The 22,812-nt window shown below is 41.0% G+C and overlaps 1 protein-coding gene across 1 annotated transcript in view; it reads right to left on the minus strand.

Moving 5' to 3' along the window:
• Positions 1-22,812, minus strand: part of XKR4 (XK related 4) — a 226,632-nt gene that overhangs the window by 63,927 nt on the left and 139,893 nt on the right. The window contains exon 2 of the mRNA XM_075744086.1: positions 20,176-20,375. Within this exon, the coding sequence (XP_075600201.1) occupies positions 20,176-20,375 (200 nt within the window). The remainder of the gene's footprint in view (positions 1-20,175; positions 20,376-22,812) is intronic.

Consider the following 22,812-nt stretch of genomic DNA (forward strand, 5'->3'; position numbering starts at 1 on the left):
TTTTTCCTCCTAAACCCTCTTCTGTCATACGCCTCAATTATTTGATGGTGAAGGAATTTCCCTTTCCCTGCTCTTTGATCCCCTCCTGACTTCCCCACTTGCAGTCCAAAATAAGTGCCAAGTGGTGAAAAGTGTTAAAAAGAATTAACTTGGCATCTTGTAGGGTTTGATTGCAAAGCAGGAAATATTAGTACAAATGAGCAATGCCTGTAGGACCTTTGATATACGTGTTGTTTTGTTTATGCTGACAAAGTATAATGTTTGCATTTTGTTATTCAATCTTTATTAAGATCTTAGTGCAGGTATGTCCTCAGTACAAGAGGCAGTTATAATTATTAGAACAAGAATTGTAAAATGTAATGCAAGATCTGCAGACGTCACGTCTGCCTATGAGAACCAGTCAAACCAGGCTCCACTAATGGGCCAGATAGTTCCTATTTCGTCCCTAGAAAAGCAGTTTCCTTATGCATGCCCCTTCGACCAAGTGTTTGCAATACAGGCACTTGCAATCAAGCAGTTTTAGCTGGCCCCTGTACTTATCTCCTTTGCCCCAGCAGTTCTCTGGCACGCTGGCGGTGCCTGTGTTGGTCTACTCAAACGATCTCGCTGATGAAATCTCATGTATCTTCTGATTCACTGAATTCAGATTGTGTCTGCCAGTGTGAATTAGACAAACCAGTTGTACGAGGATACTCCCAAGGTATCATATTGGAGCATTTGCTGTACAAGGCTGCAAGGCTGATCCTGTGGCAGGTGGAACAAGCTGTTCCTCAGAGAGCAGCACTCATTTTTGAGGGCAGCCTAGATATTATAACTCACTGTATGACCTGTAGCAGTACTAAGTCACAAACATTTGCAGCGTCTGTCATTGCTGCAGATTTGACACACAACTGCCATGAGTTCAACCATGAGTTTTTTAAGTGCGGCATCCTATTTTTGTTCTAAACTAACTTTTAGCTCAGTCCTGAGTAATAACTCAGGAAAACTTTTCATGGTGGAGGAATTCAAAATTTCTCAGATTCTAAAGCAATGCAAACTCCTGGCATGTGCATGGAACTATGTGAAAACTCTCTCTGCAAATTTTTCAGGCAGCTATCTTTCAGTGAAAAATGTAGCAAAAGTGAATGTGTGTCCATCTCCCTTGATTTTAGCCATTTTAAAATCAGACATTGACACAAATTTAATTACCTGGGCTCCATTTCTAGTCCACGGAGAGAAGTGAGCACATCTATAGGGTAAGTATTCTCACCTATACTAGACGCCCTTCAAGAAAGAAAGAATGTCCTTTAGGTGCATCTCTCTTAATTGGCTATAAAAGCAACTTAAAGAGGACATCTAACTTTTAAACAGACCTACAGTTCAGTGAGATTAATTCCACCCTTAACATGCAGTTTCCTTAGTGTCATCTTCACCATTCAGCAAGGTGTTTAAATACATGCCCAGCTTTCCACAGTTGAATAACTCTAATCACATGGACTGTCTTAAGTATCTTGTTATACCAGGACTCAACAGTTTCTTCAGCTGAACGCTTAACACTCTGCGTGGCTGCCTCTGTTAGACTTCAGGCTGCTTGTTTATGACACTAATTCTCTTTAGCTTTCATGAGAAGTAGCATTGGTATTTCAGAGGGCAAATGGAAAAAAACTGTTCTAATTTCTTGGCATTTTCGAAAGAAATACATGGCATCATTTACTTCCACGCTCTGTGCTGCATGTCTGACTAAGAGTTTAAATTATTTCTGTTTTCTTTTGCCTAAACCTTTTAAATTTATTTATTCTCTGCTGTTATTTACTGAGACTGTTTTATCTAACTCTGTTAAGTGTTCTGGGACACAGATGGTATGAAATGCTCCACACATAATAAAGACTCATTGTTCAGGCAGCTCCCATGGCAGTTGATGGTAGAGATTACAGTACCGGGCCATAAATTGTATCAGTATTGTGTCAGCAGGATATTGTTGACACTTAATGTTCCCAATTAAAAAAAATACAAAAAAACATGTCAGTTTTTTGAGCAGCTTCCAATGGTTTCTTCACATGAGAGTCTAGGGAACATATACAGACAGTTGACATCTCGCCGGTTGGTGTAATGCTGATTTCAGACAAACTTTTCCTCTACAACTGGCTGAGGAATATCTAGTTTAAGACTAAGTTCTTCTCTCTTTTTGACCTAACGATACATGTTCTTGCATAAAACTCCCACTGATGACAAGAAGATTTGGATACGCAGAGCAGTATCTATAAGAAGGTATGAATCAAAAGCCCACTGAAACCAATGGAATAACACCAAGCCCCCAATCCAAGCAGAAAGGGGAAGCTTGCTAAAACAAGCTCATTGGAGATAGCTTGAATTCTGGCAAAAACCAACCGAAGCCAAAACAAATGTCAAAACCAAAACAAAATGGGCAATGCTGAGCAAGGGTGAAGGTGATGCTTCTGCAGGCTGCTGCGAGGGCTGGGTACCTACCGCTCACAGTGCTGGTGTTGCAATCGTTCCAGCAAGTTATCTTGTCTGGAAGAAAAGACACGGGCCACGTGCTTTTCTTCAGCACAGTGTTGCAGAAGGAGTTTAGTCCCACAATGTCTCACAAGGGCTTTGAGTGAAGCTTGCATAGGGATGAGAATGAAAATGTAAGTTAAGCTTTGGTGGGTCAAAGTGCTTGCGCTCTGCTGGCCAGTACCTTTACCTGTTTGCCCCTTTCTTCTCCTCTCCGAACAGCACACTTCTGCTGGTTTAGATTTGGCTTTTCAGTTAGGTTATAGCACTTCATGCCAGCAAAAAGATATAATTTTAGCATATTTCAGTTTTTATGCCATGCTCTCTCGATCTGCCGCCTTATCTCCTTTTGTTCTTTCTCTGTTAAGCAGAAAGGCAACAGAAAGCAGGCATTGAAGAAAATGTATACTGCTCCCTGACAACAAAATCTAGAGCCAACTGTTGCAGTCAGTTTTAATTTGCATTCCCTGGTGAAACCCTGAAGCTTACTGGGACATGGAAACACACTGGCAATTTATGATCATGCACATAACTACTGCTTTTTCTTACTTCTTTTTCCTTGCAAGTATTTAAAGAAATTGTTAGCAGAGATGCAGACTTTTGCCAAACCTATCTAGCTTTTAGGATGTCCACGCGTAGGGTGAATTCTCAGTCCTGAGTGAGGAGACATGGGCATGTTTCTCGTGCCCCAGCTGGAGAACAATACAGATTTAGTGCCTTTTCCCCCAGAAATCTCTAATTTCAGTCCTGAGTCCCTCCACATGTAAATACATGAACCACTCTGGGCAGTTTGCCTATTCTTGTCTCACTTTGGACACAGTCAGATGATGTATTGCTCTCATTATTATTTTGTTTTATTATTGTTTTGCGTTTTGTAGCTTAGTATTGCTTCATTAGTTTCTTTGTGTTTCATTGCAGAACATTGAGTTAGGTGACCCAAATACATCCCTTCTCATCCGACACCTGGCATTCCTTTAACTGTTGGGAGAGGCCATGATAAAAACACACTGTGAGTTGTAAGATTACAGCCTTTGTAACGACTTTGGAGGGCTGAACGTAATTTAATGATTGTACACAAAGACACTCATCAGCTAAAGCATCTGGTTTTGACAACAGAAATACTGGTTGAAAGCATCACCTACCTTTTCTTCAAAATACACGACATTTTCTTTAAAACTAGCACCTTCTGCAAATGACAGGGAGGGAAGCGTTTGGGAGGGGGAATGAAGGAGAGTACAAGAAGGAGGAGGAAACAGGATTTGTTGCTGTGGATTAATAAGCCAGAGAAGGAATGTTTGGGCAGTAGTGCTTAACTGGAACCAGCATCAAATGGTCGCTGCAAAAAACTAATAAACATTTTAGCACTCACCAGTGAGGTGCTAATGAATTTGTATGTATGTATTATTTGTGCCAATATGGGGGAAGCAATCAAAAAGTAAATATGAGTTAATTAATACTATCCTAAGGAAAGATTTTTTTCCTCTTGGCTGTTTTATCAGGCAGCAAAAATGCAGGCCTACTTATATGTAAGTTCACAGTCTAATGGGCATGAGATACTTCAGTAAAAAAGCAAAAATGAAAGAAAATCTAATTGTGTTCCGGACAACCTTATTTTTTTAAAGAAATATATGTATTCTAAATCCAATAATGATTTTATGGACCTTATTAATGGAGTCAAGACAGCATTATAAGATGCAAAATACCTTGTGACTGAATTATTATCAGTCACAAGACTACAAAGTATTAATGGTTTCACAGGATATCATAAAAAGACCCATAAATATGATTGTGGCTTTCAATGTTATATAACTTCAGTTTTTTAATGGGGCAATCCACCATTTGGATCAACAGGTATTTAGACAATTCCTCTGCAGCCGCAATGTATTTACACATAACTGCAAACTTTTTTTTTAAGTTAGAAATGCTTATCTATTGGAAAAGCAGATTACCTATTTATGTGCTTAAGTACGGATCCTTTTTCCTAACTTCAGATGACAAATTTTTGAAGTGTTTGTCAAAGTAACAGGTTATTGGTGCCTTACAGGAAGAAACAAAAATAACATCCCAAAGATTTGATCTAAAAGTCTGGTGTTCTCTTCATTATATTCCAGCTTTCCTCAAACTTCAAATCTTTATCTTTTCTCCTTCCAGACTTGGCAGAGGACACATTTGGCAAAGCTTTCTATACAGTTCTTGGGACCAGGAATTTGGTAGCTGAGAATGACCTTTCTATAGTCTTACCAGCAGGGTTATCTCGTTTCATGGCAGGTACGGCTCATATGTAGAAAAATGTGTTAAAAACCTCTAACTGGAATTCTCTCATTGAGGACTTTGCTCTATAAATTACTCGTTAAGATATTTGTCTAACCATCTTCTACAATACATTTCAATTTTACTTCTAACTTCTGTATATGCAGCGATCTGTCTCTTCTGTTTTAAGGCTGCATAAAGAACTCGCTAGTTAGCATCAAATCTGGAAATTGGTTCACAGTGTGTACAGATATCAAGACTGTCAAAACATGAGATATTTTTAAGTGTCTGATCTTCCTAATGTGTTCTGCAGAGCCAGTTTAAATACTTCTGAATGTATAGTCTGAAAGACTTGGACTTGGTGACTGTTCCCAATCGATGAAACCTCAAGTAGGAGAAAAAAAGCCCATAGTGCAGAAGAGTTCCCCAAGTGTAGTAACAGATGAACACAAGACAAGTCAGCTGCACTGGACTTGCAGGCCAGCTATTCCATTTGTGTTGATGCCAACAACCAGTGCAAGATACTTCACTGAAAGCTATAAGGAATTCTACAAAAAACAGTTCAGGACTATCCTGCCATGAAGAAAAGGGCTTTTTCTACATCAGGAAACTCAATTCTGAAAGATACAACCGTGTAAGTACCTCCAGAATGGCTGGATTGTAAGCATTTGCTGTTAGACTTCTGATTATTATTATTATTATTAAAATTCTTCAATCTTTTGTCACCCTTACTGGTTGCTTGGCCTCAGTGATACTTTCTGACAAAGGGATACCTTATACAGTCTAATGGTTTAAAGACAGCACTTTCTCAATACGCAGTTTTGACTTTGCCACCATTCAATTTACTAGTCCTTTAGCTTTCATGTTAGGTGAAGTATGGCTGATGTGCTTTCCCAGCGATCGCTAGCAGCTCTGTGCGTTTTATCCAGCTGATCTTTTCAGCAGAGCTTTTTTCAAAGCACTGTTCATTCTCGTTGCCTCGCTTGCGTCTCAGCTTCAGAAACAACCACAGGACCCTATCTGTGGGGAAGCAGATTTTGCTGCCCTCTTACATTTAAGCTTTTTACATACTGGGAAGCCTTTCATACAGAGATGAACTGGGATCCCTTTTTAGATTGCTCTGGGTCTTGGCCCATGTCCTTGTTCAAGCCTCAGCTAAAAGTGAATTTTTACAGCTGCTTGAAGTCATTAAGAATCAAATTTTAAAAGTGAAATGCTGACACCACCTTCCCCATTACAGCATTTAGCCGCTTCTGTCATGCTGCAATCAGCCCTGTATTGTAAGCGCCTGTGTTGTGAGCCTCTCTGATCTAAACATTTGTTAGCTTAAAATATCAATTCAATTGCAGTCCATTATGCTCTGCTCAGAAAACCCATCTGGCTCCAAAGGCTGCTGCCACATGATGTGCTGCCACTGCGAAGCCAAAGGCCTGATTCTGCCCTTGCTTGCACCGCTCTACATCTCAAGGAACAGCACTGAAGTAGCTGAAAGTGAATCCAGAGCAGGTGTGGGGAATGAGGCAGCCAGGTGTGTGGCTACATCATGCGCTCTTTCCAACTTGTTTTCCCAGTTTTGCTGCTACCCTCATTATCAAGGAAGTGGCATTCCAAGTCTGAAAAAAAACCCCAAACCCATCAAAACCAGAAAACGCCTTTGGATTTTTTCTCGGGCAGATGATTGTAACCCCATTTCTTTCCTGCTGAATCACCATTCAAGACACTTTCAGGCATTTCTGAGACAGCTCTTTAAAATAAAACTGACTCCATAGGAGTGGAAAGTAAAACAATGCTTTTTAAAGGAAATGCCAGGAAAAAGATATAAAATATTCATCACCTAGAAGAATCACTTTTTACTGCAAACCATTTTAGTGTCTATTGTGCTTGCAGGTGAAAATACCTGATTAAAAACCTCTAGATGAGAGTCCTGGTCTCATGGTGTGCCTATGAGATATGCTGGGACTATGATGGGTCTGAAAAAAAGACATGGGAAGCCATTTTCAGTGTCCTGTTGCCTTGGACTCATATTGCATATTTTCTGCCTTCTGCTGAGCAAAACCAGCAAAGAGCCCAGTTACCTAGGAAAGCAGTTATGTTTTGTGCTATATATAAGTAATAAGGATGACAAGCTGCTCTGAGCACCCAGAGAGTAAATGCTACCATGCCACTTAGGGTCAGGATCAAGAAGATCACCAGAGCTCAATTTTTTATGGCTTTGGGGCATCTTACTTATTAAGCTTCATTACCAAGAGTGACTAGCCTAGGAGTTCAAAATGAGCTCTGAATGCCCTTCTGCAGCACAAGAGACCTGGGAAAGATCCAATTTAACTAGACGGTGCATGAACAGCTCTTTCCTTTCCATCCACCTTTCCAGTGATAATGAACCACTCAATACATTTTTCCACAGAGCAGGAAAGAGAGTATGAGAGCACCGAAGGCACTTGTTAAAACCTGAAAACAGCCTGAAGTTGCATAAGCTTTCCGAGGGCTTTGACGCAGGGGTGGCAGCAGATGGCTGAAGGAGGGGTACACCCCGTCGTTCGCTTGCCCCTGTGACAGGGACGACAGCATGGCTCACGAAGCAGCCCCTGAGCTACCGCAGATTTTAGCACAGCATAAAACAGTAAGCTGAGACGGGGGTTAGTTTATTTAATTTTGCAGACTGAAAACTGCAGCGAACTAGGAGGTTTTTCGTGAGTCATTCGATTGTCCCCACCGCCGGGGACACGGCAGCAGCCTTGCTCAGAGCAATACGGCAGCTGGCGGAGGGGGCTCGCTGCTGCTGATCTCTGCCACGCGCTAGTCCCGAAAGCCCCGCGGCCCCAGTGCCCAGCACCTGCAGGATCAGTGCCTCGGCCGCTCTCTGACCCTGTCACGGGTTCCTGGGTCCTCCCAGTGACACTGGGTGGGTGCTCCAGGAGGGTGCTGCTGCCAGAACCCTGTGACAGTCCCGGATGGCTGCTGGAGGGTGACAGGGAGGACTATTTGTGGCTGTGCCAGGAAAGCCACACCACGAGAGGATTCAGTTCATGCTTTTGACTCAATTATGTGAGAATGGGAGAATTTCTCTACACCATGAAATGTTTGCAGGGTGGGAAAGAGCACACAGACACAGTGTCTATTAAACATAACGGACTGGGATCACTAGTGATTCAGTAGCCTCATATCATGAGATTCTTCCTGCCCAGGCTATTCAACTCACGAGAGCACGCTGGTCATCCATGCACAAATGATGTGCTAAATGGCTCACTCAGAACTAAAACTAGAAATTCTCTCTTCAGCTGTAACACAAAAGCTATTAATGATTTGTTTTTAAATTGTATTCATTATATAGAGAGAATAGAATATAGTTTACCACTTTATTAACTGACACACTATGAGAAATAACACCCACAGGACAGAAAAAAAAAAAAAAGATTTGAAATTTATTTTCATTATAATTTAGTTAGGGAAATGAAAAACTAATAAAATATATTTAATAGGTTTGTACCCACATTAGGTTAGGTAGAATGTCAAGCCTAACACAAAAGAGAGCTATTTAATACCTTTTTGTAAAACAACGGTCCCGTAAACCCCAGCCCAGTGAATACTCTTTATTCATGACAGCAGTTCCACCGACGCCAGTGAGAAGGTGCCCACAGGGGTGACCCTCTTATGCCAGACTGGACCTTTTGTTTCAGTGTCACTGTGGCACTGGCTGTTCATTGACGCTTGCAAAACTCTGAGCACAAATCAAGAACGCCATGGGTTTTGTTTATATTTGCAGTTTGATACTCACCTACTATATGCACAACAGAAAAATCCTAATACTTACAAAATAATTTATAGATACTAATTTCCATAGGTGATTTCATCATCTGTAGTATATCCTGTATACAATTAAACTTGAACTTCATGCAAGACACATTTTAAAACATGCCATCCCACTTTGACCTGCAACTAGCAGTTGAAATCGTACTCAACAGAAAGGATTACTTTTCTGGTAAATTTTGGCAAAAAAGGTAGTTTTGCAGACAGGTCAAAAGGTGCAAGATAAATAAGGGAAGGCATATATCATGCACTAACAAAGAAAATGGCTGAGAAAATTTCAGATCTATGTATATAGAGTAAAGCTGGACATGTACATTGGCTCCTTGACTGAAGCTTTAAAGGCACAATGAAGAATTCACATTAATTCTTATCGTTGCAGTATTGTGCAGTCTTTGGGTAAGACACAATCACGACTGAAATTTCTCACTGCTATATTAGACACAAGAAAGCTTTTTCTGTGCCAAGCATGCATCACTTCTTTCCCACCACCCCTGAACAAAAGTACCAGTCACAGAATACACAGTAACCCAAACGAAACCAGGAATCTGTTCTTTGGCAAATGTGTTTTTAGCACAACAAAAAGGGAGCAGAAAGATATGCCACTAACTTTCTGACATTACCCAACAGATGAAATTCAGTGTGTAGGCAATATATCACGCTCACAGAAACTAAATGCACTACTTTGTGTTTCGGGTTGTCTTTACCACTATGTATATCTATTAGCAGCTTTGAGGAGCCACTATTAAATTTAAAAACCTCTAGAGAACCTGAAAGTAATTTTAGGGTTGGTTTTTTTTGCCATTCCCCCCTCCATGGCATGCGAGCTGGGCTTACGTAGCCTGGAGAGAGGGCTGGTAGAGAGGGGTGTGAAGCAAGGGGAGAGATTTAATTGCCATTTTCTCCTACCTAAAGGGGAGTTGTAGAGAAAACTGAAATAAACTTTTCTTAGAGGTGCACAGTGAAAGGACAAGAGGCAACAGTCACAAATCTCAGCAAGGGAAGTTCTGATTTGCTGTAAGAAAAGAAATTTTCACTAGAGTGTTGAGCACTGGTACAATTCACCCAGAGAGGCTGTGGGATCTCCATCCACAGAAGTACACAAAACTCTGAGAGATGGCCCTGAGGAACCTGACCTATCTTTGAACAGGGCCCTGCTTCAAGCAGGGTTTGGACTAGATGATCTCCTAAAGACCCTCCAACCTAACTTATTTATTCTTTGATTCTGCGTCCTGGTTTTCGACTGGGATAGAGTTAATTTTCACAAGAAGCTGGCAGGGGACACAGCCAGGATAGGTGACTCAAACTAGCCAAAAGGATATTTGATACCATATGACATCATCGGGGATGGGCTGGGCATTGAGTTCCCAGCGGTGAGCAAATTGCATAGTGTATCACCCGCTTTGCATATTCTTTTATTAGTACTGTTGTTATTGTCCTCTTCCTTTGCTGTCCTATTAAACTGTCCTTACTCCAACCCACGAGTTTTACCTTTTTCTTCTGATTCTCCTCCCCATCCCACCAAGGGCGGAAGGAGTGAGCGAGTGGCCAAGTGGTGCTCAGCTGCCGGCTGGGGCTAAACCATGACATTCTGTGACAAGGTAAGAAATGATATCTCTCTATCTCTGTGAGCTGGAAATGCCACCCACAGGTGATATTATCAGCTTGGTACTGGGACAAGCTGCATCAAAAACCTTGAGAAACCAATCTTGAAATTGTATTTGTATGCAAACGGAAGTTTATAAAAACACTTATAATTCTTTCAGACTGGCATAATACTTTTAAGGTAATACAAAATATGTGTCTAAATTTGGGCTCACATATGTAAATATATGACAAGATTGTTCAAATGTTGTGAAGGAGGCACCCACCTAATATCTGTGGTAAACAGCTGATTTATTAAGGCCTTTCAATAGGATTTTGAAACTGAACTGGAGACATCTGTATCTGCAAATGTAGCTAGGATATCTAACGTGGCCCGAAGAAAGAAGACAAAAAGAGTAGCAGGAAAATGTATATTAATCTTCCTAATACTGTTTTTAATGCCTTTTTTTTTCTATTAAAATTACATAGGCAGATTTCATGCTGGTATGTTACGAAGCCTTACTGCCATTTATTCAGAATGACCTGCACAGTATATTCATTTTTCCTGTGATTTAATGAGTGGCAAAAAATGGGCACTGAGTGGCCAAGCTCCACAAATGTTATTTTTTTCATCATATCACAAACTCATATTGATATGTGTATATAGAGTTATGTGATCCTGTGGTCTTTTTATGATCGGTTAATAGGAACTAATAGGAATTAAACAAGGATAAAGATACCAGCACAAACTCAGTAAAAAAAAGAGAGCCATCAGAACATTTTATTTGCAAAAAAAATGTTGGAGGCAGTTCCACTCTTGTTCCTGAAGTTTCTAGAGGAATTAGGGGTTTTTTACTGCATTTAGAAGGAAAAAAAATGCTCACTAATATCTTTGATTGACTTTCAGAGGTTGAGGTCCTGTACACTGGGTTTGTTATGGATGTGCTAAGAAAAAAACACCATCACTCTGCCAACTCCTTATCTTCCTGACAATACCTGCCACATTGTGAACATTGCCTCTTTCACATTTACAAGTTGTATTGACGTAACACACCTATAGATAGATGAATAGACAGGGACAGGACATCTGTAAATGCAGGAAATAAGTCATGGGTGCAGGACACAAAGCACTATAGAGTTACAAAGAGAATTATAGGGTTACAGAAACATCATGGACTCGTAATCACTCCCTGGACATAGGTACTGAAGGTGAGGTGGTATTCAGAAAAGATGGAAATAATGGTAAAAGCAATGTGGATGAATGGATTGACAGACTGATGTTTCAGTAAAGGTGTCCCTGATAAAATAGATTCTGCTTGCATACAAAATTACTTTGGGGAAAGATAGTGTGTAGTTGTTAGAGTCTGCTGTAGAATTCCAGAGTTAAATCTGGATATGGATAGAGATGTTTAAACCATTATTACAGGGAGAAATTCTGCAGAAAATTTTCTCATTATGGCAGACTCCGATTTCTCAGAGATAGACTGGAGAACAAATGCTACTGAAGGCAGCCCAGATAGATACTCCGGAGTGTGACGACTGACAGATTTTCTGACAGAAAGCAGAGAGACTTCTTTCTAAACTTAGTTACAGAAAGTATTGAGGTTGTTATAGGACAGCTAAAGTAAAAAATAGCATTGGATCACATGAATGTTGGTTTAATTTAAATAAAATGGAGGGATAAACAAAAATAGATCTGTTAGTAAGTCTGTCTATCAGAATTTTAAAGAAATGAGTGAAGGCAGCAGAAGTTAATTGTTCGGGGACTTCTCTGTGGAGGAGACTTAGATTTTCTTTAAGGAAAAACACAGAGGAACTTCTGGAGCTTTTAAACTCTGCAAAGCAAAAAAAGTTCTGGAAAAAGCCTCAAAACTTAGCTGTATGCAAACCCACCTCAAAAATGGTGCCTCAATGGAAATGGAAAAAGGACGATCAGCAATAAAGATTGTGCCTTATAGGCCAATCTTCAATAAGGGCTCTTGAAACAAGAGCGCAAAGACAGAGCCGGCGGATAGGAAATGAGAACAGAAAGGAAATCTGTAAAAGAAAGGAAATAAAGCAAAACTCAAAGCTCCATGTTTTCACCCAGTGCAACCAGAAAACCTCTGTTTCAGGATTTGAAAAAGTCTGGAGTACGAGATCCTGCTGCTGATGAGAAGCATCGTAAGCGAGTCTCCCCACTCAGAACTGGCGCCATGTGACTGGAAAAGAGGTGATCTGGTGCATTTCACAAGTACCTGCCTAAAACAGGCCTACAATGTTGCTTCAATACAATACAAAGCTTCAGAGCAGCCTTTAAAGCAAAAACTCATTGAGAATGAAGGTAAACATGAAAGAAGATGAAAAACAGCAGATAACTGCAAAAAAGTAGATCATAAGAGAGCCACAGAGTCTAGGCTAACTTGATATTTCTTTTATAACCGCTTTCTCAATAAATAAAATATGGTAGATCTACTTTATCAAAACTTTGGCAGAATGCTGATTACCATGCTAATGGGAAAGTACTGGTGAAGCTTGAAAAGACGGGGATTAGTAGAATATAGCTAAGGCAGGTAAAAGAACTAGTTAAAGAAAGATACTGCAGGATTATGTTGAAATTCTATTGAAAAACTCTTGGGCTGCAGAAGGATTACTATGACTTTTTTCAATACGGGTTACCCTTGGAAGAAATCTTGTCTAAATATTTCTCTTAATGACCTTGATTTTAAAAATTAATACACTAATAAGGTTTTGGGAGACATTATCAATGTAGAAAAGGAGAGTGATATGTGGAAAAATCAGGAATACCTTGCAGGCTGGAAAAGTAGAAATGAGATGAAATTTCATTACACGCATTTAGTTGCTAATATTTTTTTTTAATGTAATTGAAGCCTCATCAGAGTGACATGACACCAGAAGGGCCTGTGTGCTTTAAAGGATCATGAAACAACTAGGATTAACCAGTGCAATGCCTCACTCAACAGGGAATTACAATACTAGATCATACCTAGTGAGATATAGCCATGAGAAATATGAGAGCTCTGGAGAAATGTAATCTGGAGCACTCTGTACAGTCTTTGGTCATCCATATTCACCAAAGATGAATTCAGACTGGAACTGATGAAGGGAAAGTCTATGAAGATAATCTAGAGAATGCAGAACCTCTCACGAGATGAGAGAACGAGCAGCAGGAGGAATGATTCTTACTTTCCCATCAAAGTGTCTCTTATTCCCTACTCCCATCTGTCTATCACAATAGTCCCACCGGGCAGGGGAGAGCAGTGCAATGTCTTGTCTGGAAGGATGCACATTTGGACTGGCTGGTGGCTGCTGCCTAACAAAAAGAATAATGGTTGAAGTCTGCCTGCTTCTCCCTTTAGTGGAAGCTCTCATTTGTCTTTTTTTCCTCTGACTTGGCTGCTTTTTTCACAACATTTAAGGAAACATAATTATCTTTGAGATGTTTGCTGTTCTTTTATATTTGATTGAAATAGTGCAATGGATCAGAAGTTCCTAAAAGTCAGGACTGAAGGACAGAAATGGACTATATAATCACATGAACCTCATTTCCTTAGGGAACAAGTATAAAAACAGGGATGGCACAAGAATAAATAGGGACAGACTGCTGATGAAATTAAAAAGGCAGGACAGCAGCAGCAGGTCTTTATCAATCAGAGAATTAAACTTCCAACTGGCATATTAGCTACAAAGGGTATAACTAGTTTTAAGATTGTAATCAGGTTATGAAATGGATTATATGACATGATCGCCTTCAGGAAGTCCTCTCCTGTCCTATCAGAAGCAAGGGTGTGCTAATATGATGGCTCTGTCCTAATGAGTGCAAGATAACATTTTCAGATTTGCAAAGGGGCCTACAGATCAGTTTAAAAGTCATTTGCAGAAGACACATTTACTCCGTAGTATATCAAATTTGTTCAACCTTGTCACCGAAAATCTGTTTTGCCAAGTTGCAGGCAGAATCTGTGACTATTGCTTGCTCTGCTTTTCTTTCTCTCTGGAAAGCCTGGATGCTGGACTGCAGTGGTGCAGAACCTTGACAGCACAGAGAAAAGCAGTGGCAGCTTGCCCAGAGCTCAAGTGCTGCACCTTATTTCCATACAAATATACATTGAATTGTATAAGATTTTACATCAGAATTTTTTATTTTTATTTAATTTAAAGAGCACTGCAAATATAGGCAGCACTTTACAGAGCAATCCAAAATGGCTGTGAAGGTCACAAAAAAAGAAAAGCCAAGTGAAAGCATAGTGTTGTCCTCACAAAAAAATTGTAAAGACTTAAATGAATTTCAGTTTATTGTGCTGATATGAAAAGAGTTTGAACTCCTGATGCACGGGGATGAGCTTTGCCAAAGGATTTTTTTAATGAACTGGCTAACACATAATTTCCTTCCGCCAGATAAAGTTAGGACCTATCAGCCATGTCATAAACTGCTAGCAAGTCTCTGAACTTTTTGTTCAGCTCAGGCAGGAAGAGCAATTTGTTTGGAGTAGAGGGACTGGAGAGCGATGCTTGGTGGCACTGTGAACTTTTGTACGCTGGCTCTGGTGTCAGCATATGAACAGCATACGAGTTTCCAACAGAGCTGGTGGAAAATGGCAAAATGGCTGGCCAGGGAGATTTCATGGAAATGCACTTTCAGCAGAATCCAGGAGCTCTATGGGAGTGTGGTGACTTCAGTGAAACTTGATGAATTTATAAATTGTTCTGAACTTCTCATTTTGCTTTTGCACTACTGTCAGTCTATATTAAGAAATGCAGCTTTATATGATACTTTGATTAGACTTTGATTAAACATTGATAGAGACTTTGATTAATAGTACTGTATGGAGAAGCCAGAATAAACCCCACCCAGGGGCTGATGAAGAAGAAAAATGCCAAATGCTGAGTAGCCAGCATAATATGCAGTAAACAGGAATGAGAAGCTAATCTATAATTTAAACAATGTGTTAATTAATACAGCATAAATAATGAAATCTGTGGTAAATCCAGGGAGTAATCTTGTCTATCTGGTCATCTAGGAGCAGCTAGAACACCATTCCTCACAGAACACCATGCCCTTGAGTAAGACGACAGTAACCGTATGCTAACAGATAGGAGTCTCTTTCCAATCAGATGATCAGCAGGATTTTTTGCTTGCTGGTTTTTACTAATTTTAAGATGGGAAGTCTTTCTAAAATCAAATGGCATAGTGGGAAAATCTAAGGAAGTAAAAGAAGAGTGCCAAGGGATGACTGCCAGTCTGTGTGCATGATTCCAAAATGAGGTGGTACAAAAAGGGACATCTCTGACCTTCGCTACCCACCCTGATGCCGTGTCCCCCCTGCCTCCCCAGGGCTGGCAGTACCGGTTGTGTGACACCCCCCTGCCCCAGGGAGTACAGCTGGATCCTGCTGAGCCCCAACCAAGCTAACAATGAGGAAAATAAAAGTATCCGAGGGGCCCAGTGTGCAGCCATGGGAATGCCAGAGCCAGCACACAGCTTGGGTGAGGTGCCAGCAGGACTTTCCATGATTAAATCAAAGATTTTCCGGGGCAGCCTGCGGGTAGGTTGGCTTCAAGTGATTGCGGAATAACCCCGCTGAGCCAACTGGCCAGTCCAGGTCAGTCTGTCGCTTTGTCAGTCCTAAGACCTGTCGAGCCAGCAGAGCAAATGTAGTGAGATGTGGACGTTATCCTGGATGTCCAGACACCCAACCAAGGAAGAGTCTTGTAGCCGTCAGACTGGTCTTACTGTGTCAATAAATCTGCCTAATACTTAGTCTATGGCAGTTTATTGTGGAAGTGTTTGTTTTTATAGCAAAGACTGTGAAATTACTGCTTATTTGTTAAATGGCTTGAAGGGTGGAGGCAATTTTAAAGGAATTACTTGCAGCCTTCTGAATTTATTGGGCTCATCCAATAATTCAAACACTTTCAACTCTGGTATTTCGGTTCCATGTGACTTGGAGTTTGATCCAGTGCAGGACCTGGTTGTCCAGCCCTGGGAGCAGAAGTGAAAACATAGGGCGAAGGGCCCAGGTCCACAAGGAGTTTCATGAGGTTGGTATATGCAGACTGGCACTGGAAGCCTATCCTGGCTTTCAGGCTACTGCTGTTAGACTGTTTCTGGTAGCTCGACTAGCTCACCTGCAGATGATTCAGACACTGCTGTCCACATATATGCCCTTATGAAAGCAGATGGATGAGATGTTTCAGTGAACTTTCTGCCATTGCTCCCCCCCCCACATGCAGAGCTGCCCCATTCCTCAGGCAGTTCCCACCTAGGACAGGACTGGTGAAGCTAGTGACTCCCACCATGGAGCTGCTTAGGACATGACTTTCCTACAGAGTAACTAAGGGAGAGGAGAAAGGAAAAAAAAAAAAGGAAAAAAAAAGCAAAAAAAGCAATGCAGTTTGGAGGTGCTGCTGGCTCAGCGGAGAAGTTGCTGTGGGAGTGCTGTACTCAGAGCACATGAAGAGAAAGGAAGGGAAACAGACTCCCATGAGGAAAAGACTGAGGAATTACTTATTTTCAAGGCATATCTGTCTTCTAGAGAGTAGATATTTCTTAAAACTCAAAGCAACCACCACGGTGGAAAAGGTGGAGGTAATAGGGGGGTTAGCACAGCTCCAGCTTAGTGCAGCATCATACTAAAGTTTTTTGTTTTCTTGAGGAATTAGCACTGAAAAATCATCAGCTTCCCCCATAAGCTGCTCCACTCCTTCCACTCTGGAAGGGAAGTGGCTGCTGGTTGTAGGCAGAATAAGGAAGATCATTGCCTCTAATTGTGCAAGTTTTGATGAAATCTTAAAGAAGAATCAGATTTTTAGATAATAATTTAGATACTGTTTTATCCATACTCAGATTTCTCTAGGTACCAATGCAGAAGAGAGATGCCACTCCATAATGACTGTCTGTGGCCTCCCGCGTAAGCAATGTTCTGCTGCAGCAGTCACAGTACAGTTCTACACAATCCTTGCTAGAAGTTTGCATTGCATTTTTTTAATTCATGCTTGGGGACCCCAGGCAAGTGTTAAAGGATCCTTGTGGTACATCTCTGTGCTTTTGAAGTGACCCTCACTGCAGTGTACAGAAGATTAAGAGGGAAGGTTTTGCACACATTGTGCCATGTTTTTCTTCATCTTCATAAGGATGTATATGTACATGCCTGTTTGTATTTCTTACCTTGATTAGCAGGGCTTAAGAACTGAAATAAGAAATAATCCACATCTAGCCAACCCATTACAAAACACGGAATCTTCAGTCACACTGACAGCATTATCCTGTTGGGAATGATGCTATTTTGGTGCATTTGGGATGGAAAATACACAATTTCATGAATAAAAATTCAACAGGTTTTTTTTTTGTGGTCATTAATGGCTTGATATTAGAAATACCCTGCTTATAGACCAAGACATTTCCAGTATCATTCATTTCCCATGCCAAACTTGTGGTTTGTGATGGAAGTATACTTTTAAGAGCGTCGACCAGTGATGGCACTTATCAATTGTCATGATAACTTTGTTCTGCAGGACAGAGAACTAAAAGAACAATAATAAGAAACAAGTTGCATTCTCTAAACAAAGAAAATCAATCAAACACTCTGTTTATTGATCCATGTTAGAAATCTCTATAACAGGCTCAATGAGCGGACAGCTGACTGAAGCATATACCTTAAAACACCCAGCTGTAGCATGATACCACTGAGAGAAATTATGTTCTCCTTATGCAGCCTCACAGCAAATCTACCATCCTGTAGTGTAACACATTATCCTTAACATTCCTTTAAAAAGGAGAGAGAACAGAAAAAGGATTTTCACAGCTGGCAATGTACTAAAACATATTAGCTTTCATCAGGAGAATATAATGGTACTACTGTTTAAGAAAATGCTACAACCTTATTTAATTTTCTTAGGTTTTTTTAAATGGAGCCTTTTCTCCTTGGAAGATGGAAGAAAATGAGGGAAGACAGGATTGGTAAATATTTTCAGCCTTCTCAGCTGAAATCCATAATTATAGTTTTATTCCTTTCTGGTTTCTGATACATAGATTTCACAGAGTTGATTGCAAGCTTCAGGAACCATTTTTGCCTTTTAATTTGAAGCATTTCAGGTTTTCTCTAATTAACAACCACTTGCAGAGTACATCACAGGCTTAGTGCCTACTCACCAGCCACATTTCTCATAGACAGATCTATTATTGCACTAAAATGAGGGTGAGAGGCCTTCCGTATTAATAGTTTATGAAGACAGCTAAATTACAGCTGACCATACAGTATTCTGGCTATGTTCTTCTCCTAAGCCTCTCTCTGGATTGTCTTTTTCTGGGGGGACAAAGCTTCTTGAAATGATAATACCTTCTCCTGAATGATAATAGTTTGGATTGGTTGGTGTGGGGCAGCATCAGTTTGAGAAATAGCTGTAGGAAGTGCTTAGGCAATCTTTCTTGTACATAACACCAACTAATTAAAATAGAAACTTTGGCTTTCTTTTCCCCTTAAGGTGACAGAGTTTTAGATCTAAAGAAACAAAATCTAAAACCACAGGCAGCAGGACAGCTGTTATGTTCTTCCTATGAGGACAGGCTGAGAGACTTGGGGTTGTTCAGCCTGGAGAAGAGAAGGCTCCAGGGAGACCTTATAGCAGCCTTCCAGTACCTGAAGGGGCCTACAGGAAAGCTGGTGAGGGACTGTTTACAAGGGCATGGAGTGACAGGACAAGGGCTAATGGGTCTAAGCTAAAGGAGGGTCGATTTAGATTAGATGTTAGAAAGAAATTCTTTACTGTGAGGGTGGTGAGGCCCTGGAACAGGTTGCCCAGAGGGGTTGTGGATGCCCCATCCCTGGAAGTGTTTAAGACCAGGTTGGATGGGGCTTTGGGCAATGTGGTCTAGTGAAGGGTGTCCCTGCCCATGGCAGGGGGGTTGGAACTAGATGATCTTTGAGGTCCCTTCCACCCCAAACCATTCTATGGTTCTATGATTCTATTGGATGTCAGTTCAAAGAGGAGGTAAGTGAAAAGCCTCTGATTTATCCACAGGAAACTGCCCAGGGTCAAAGTCTTCACACAGTTACCCACTTTGTTCCAAGTCTTTTTTTCACCCAATCAGTCTCACTGCATGTTACTCATAATAAGCTATCTAGTTTCTCAAAAACAAATGGCAAAAATGCTGCATTTCCTTCTCTATCCCTCTGCTCCTCGTCCCCTCCTCCCTTTACTCCTCACCACCTCATGATCTTTGTGTCACCTTCTGGATCACAAGGTCTCATTCACTTCATTCCTTTGCTGGTAATTTCTGCCCAGGTACAGCCATAAGGTGTACATAATGGTGCAATACAAAAGAAAAACTATCAGGTAGCCAGAAGCAGCATCAAAAAAGCAGTAGAGAAGGAGATATTCTTATATCTGTATCACTGACTGACAAAACCCTATGGCAGGACATATGTATGCATTTACCATTTTAAAGAAGTAATCATGATTGCTGAAAGCTTCAACCTTGGAAGGAAGGACAGAGCTTGAAGGAATGAGTATTGTTGTAATGCTCAGGAGGTGAATTGTAGCATTTCAGATAAACAGGGCCAAGAACTGATGGACAGGTATTCCAAAGACACTGGCATTTTCTTCACAGAGTAGGTCTTTCTGCTGTGCAATTTTCTGTTTTGCATAATACTATATGAACCTCGTTACTGCAGTTTGGAGAGTTTTGAACATTCACAAAAAGAAGCGTAGGGAGAAGAGCAATAGTTTGATTGATGCAATTTTCACATTGGCCCAGTGGATAATCAGAAGAGCTCTTCTATTACAAGGACATGCAGAAAGCAAACCATTATAAACCCTACCCACAACCCAGGGCCAATAAGAAAGGCTAAAAAACCTCCAACAACACAGGCTTTCTTGACAGAGTCATTGTTAACAGCTTAATAGCAGCTAGCAGGCAAGATCTGCTCTTATGCCAGGAGTACAAGGCACACAGCAGTTTGAAAGAAGGATAAATACGTATGTATAGAAATTGCATCTTCCTAAAATGATAAAAACCAAATAGATTAAATGAAACCCTACCTTGGAGAGCCTGGAGTGTACGAGTCTGTACAACAATACAGAGCTGCAGGACCAGCTGTGGTGCGCTTTCCAGAAACGTGGCTAGCAAATGCAGCATACTCACATCTGCATACTCATACACCATTTTCCAATAAAACCGCCATCTGTCATTCTCTCCACTCCGTCGACTCCGGATACCCAAGTATATTGTGTGGAAATACCTAGAAATAAAAGACAGAGGTTATAGAAATGCAGAACGATATTTTACAGGTAACACTTCTGCTTGAAAATAACCAACATTTTCTCAATGTACTTCACAATAATGAACATTTATTTAAAAGGATTATCATATTGCAATTTATAATAGTTGATGTGATAAGAATAAACTAAAGTCAAGACTTGCCTTCATAAAAGCATTTAAAAAGCTTAGCATTGTCTTCTTTGTTAAATAGTATTCCTTTCAAGGACTCAGTTTTCTGAATTAAAATATAAGGGGGATGTGTTGATTATAAGGCCTCCCTCAGAGTTTTTTCAAATAATGGGGGGGGAAAAGCTGATCCTGCAATGGTTTCTACTCAGAACCTGCAAAGCACTGATCTCCCTTCTGCATGCCTCTGTGGACTTGGAAGACCACCTGCACTGCAAGCCTGGGGTGGTCTTAGCCTGGGGCCCTGCTATGGCTGAGCTCATTGTCCTGGTTTTCCACCTGTCTAATGCGTTGAATATCATATTTCACATACTGCCAAATATATCATGCTTTTTCTCATAGTTTGATTATTTTAGGAGGAGAGAAGATGTAGCTGTGAGTTCCTATTTTAGGAGGAGCAGGGATCTGGCTGTGGGTTCCCTTGGTGATTAGAAGTGACTCACTACGATAGCTCCCGTGCAGCAGCCGCACTAAGAAGAAGCAGGAGCCAGGAGCCCAACAGGCTGCTGCTGCTGGCAGTAGTAACCAGCAGATGAGAGAAGTAACGGTCAGAAAGCACGTGTCAGCTCTGGTGCCCTGTGCAAGCAGGGAGAAAAACACCTGGTGACCAGCCAATTAAATAGATTTGAGGACCAATGAGTGCTGTTAGAAAGCAAGGGATGTCTTCAGATGGCCAAGCCACCTGGCTGCTGTGATGCTTTTTGTGACCCTCACGGAGCTTGCGGTGGTCTCCTGTGACACACCTGTGTCGCAGTGCAGTGACCACTGTGGGTGATCTCTGATCTGCTCTGTTATTCTGATCTGCTCTCTCTTATTCTGTGTCAGAAAGTCTAGGGTCCCACCTTGCTCCTACAATTTTAGTTCAAAACTAATTAAGGCTAGCTGAAAAAAGTCTCACTTAATGAAAAATTCTGAAGATTAAGATATTGTCTTGCATTAGGGTGTCTTGCATCCTACTGGAGTAACGTGTTGGGCAACTAAATGATATGGCGCTCTGTTTCTCTTTTTCTCATCATTCACATCCTGGTCCTGAAAACATTTCCTTATGATCTTTTTAATATGTTTTCACAGCATTTTTTTCTTTTAAGTGAGATTATATTTTCTGTAAGAAAAATGTTAGTAAATTTTAACCACTTCCAGTATGAATTGTTTTAATTGGTTAAGATACAACATTTCAGTGTTTCTCCTTGTTTTCACAAGTCCTTGTCTTAAAATCCTTTTCATAACTATTGGAGCATGGTGAATTGTGGAACTTCTTTTTATACAGGCTGCATGCAACCTTTCATCCCTCTTCTGTTCAGTTGTAATTCCAGCAGCATCCTTGCCGATGGGCAGATTTTTGGCCCCTGGCTAGTAGAACAACCGAAGACTCAGTTGCCCCCACAAAGAATGACCGCCGTGCTTGTACCCAACGTACCCTTGTACCCAGTGCACACGCCACCGCAGAGCAACAGCTTTACTCAGAAATATGCATGAAACAAAACCAGGGACTAGCGTAGAGAAACAGCTGAGAGGCCAGATCTGAGCCTACAGCATTTCTCTTGACAATGCACATCATAGCAATATAAAAGGAAAACACATTAAATTCACATTTAAATTAAAATCACACCAGGTGGCTTCAAAGTCCCACGTGGGAGTGAAGCAGCAATGAACCACTCAGAGATTGAGACCACAGAGGTACAATAAGCAAGACACCAACCCTACCTCTCATGCAAAACACCAATGGGTTAGAGTGTGATGGGATAACAGGGACTCTCCAAAGTCCTCAGGGTTAGGTAAAGTGAAATGGCCTTCTGCCCAGATCTGAAAGAAGCCACTGAGCTGGAAAGGCATCTTTTGCTCTGTAGTTCTGCTAATGGGGTCTGTTGGACCCCCAGGTTCTCAGTCACAGTCAGTGTAATTGTTCCTAGACCTCTCATTAGTGTCCTGCAGCACATCAGGGACAGGTAAGACTTGGATTTCCTTCTGTAGTTTGGGTTTTGGGTGAGGTTTTATTGGCCTGCCTCACATGTCCTCCCAAGGGGCACACCTGGGAATATTGCACATAGCAGGCAGAGAGCATCTTCAGCATCCTTCTTTTGAGATATCACTAATCCTTGCTATAAATACCTAAAGTAGCTTTGGCTGCCGAGGATTGCGCCAGGAGGCTCTAGCTCTGCCAATGGAGCCATCTGCAACTTCGGTTCTACAGCATTTGTGCAAAAAATACTTTTCCTATTATGAAAATGACA

This window comes from Balearica regulorum, chromosome 2 (genome assembly GCF_011004875.1).
Source record: "Balearica regulorum gibbericeps isolate bBalReg1 chromosome 2, bBalReg1.pri, whole genome shotgun sequence".
Taxonomy (NCBI): Eukaryota; Metazoa; Chordata; class Aves; order Gruiformes; family Gruidae; genus Balearica; species Balearica regulorum.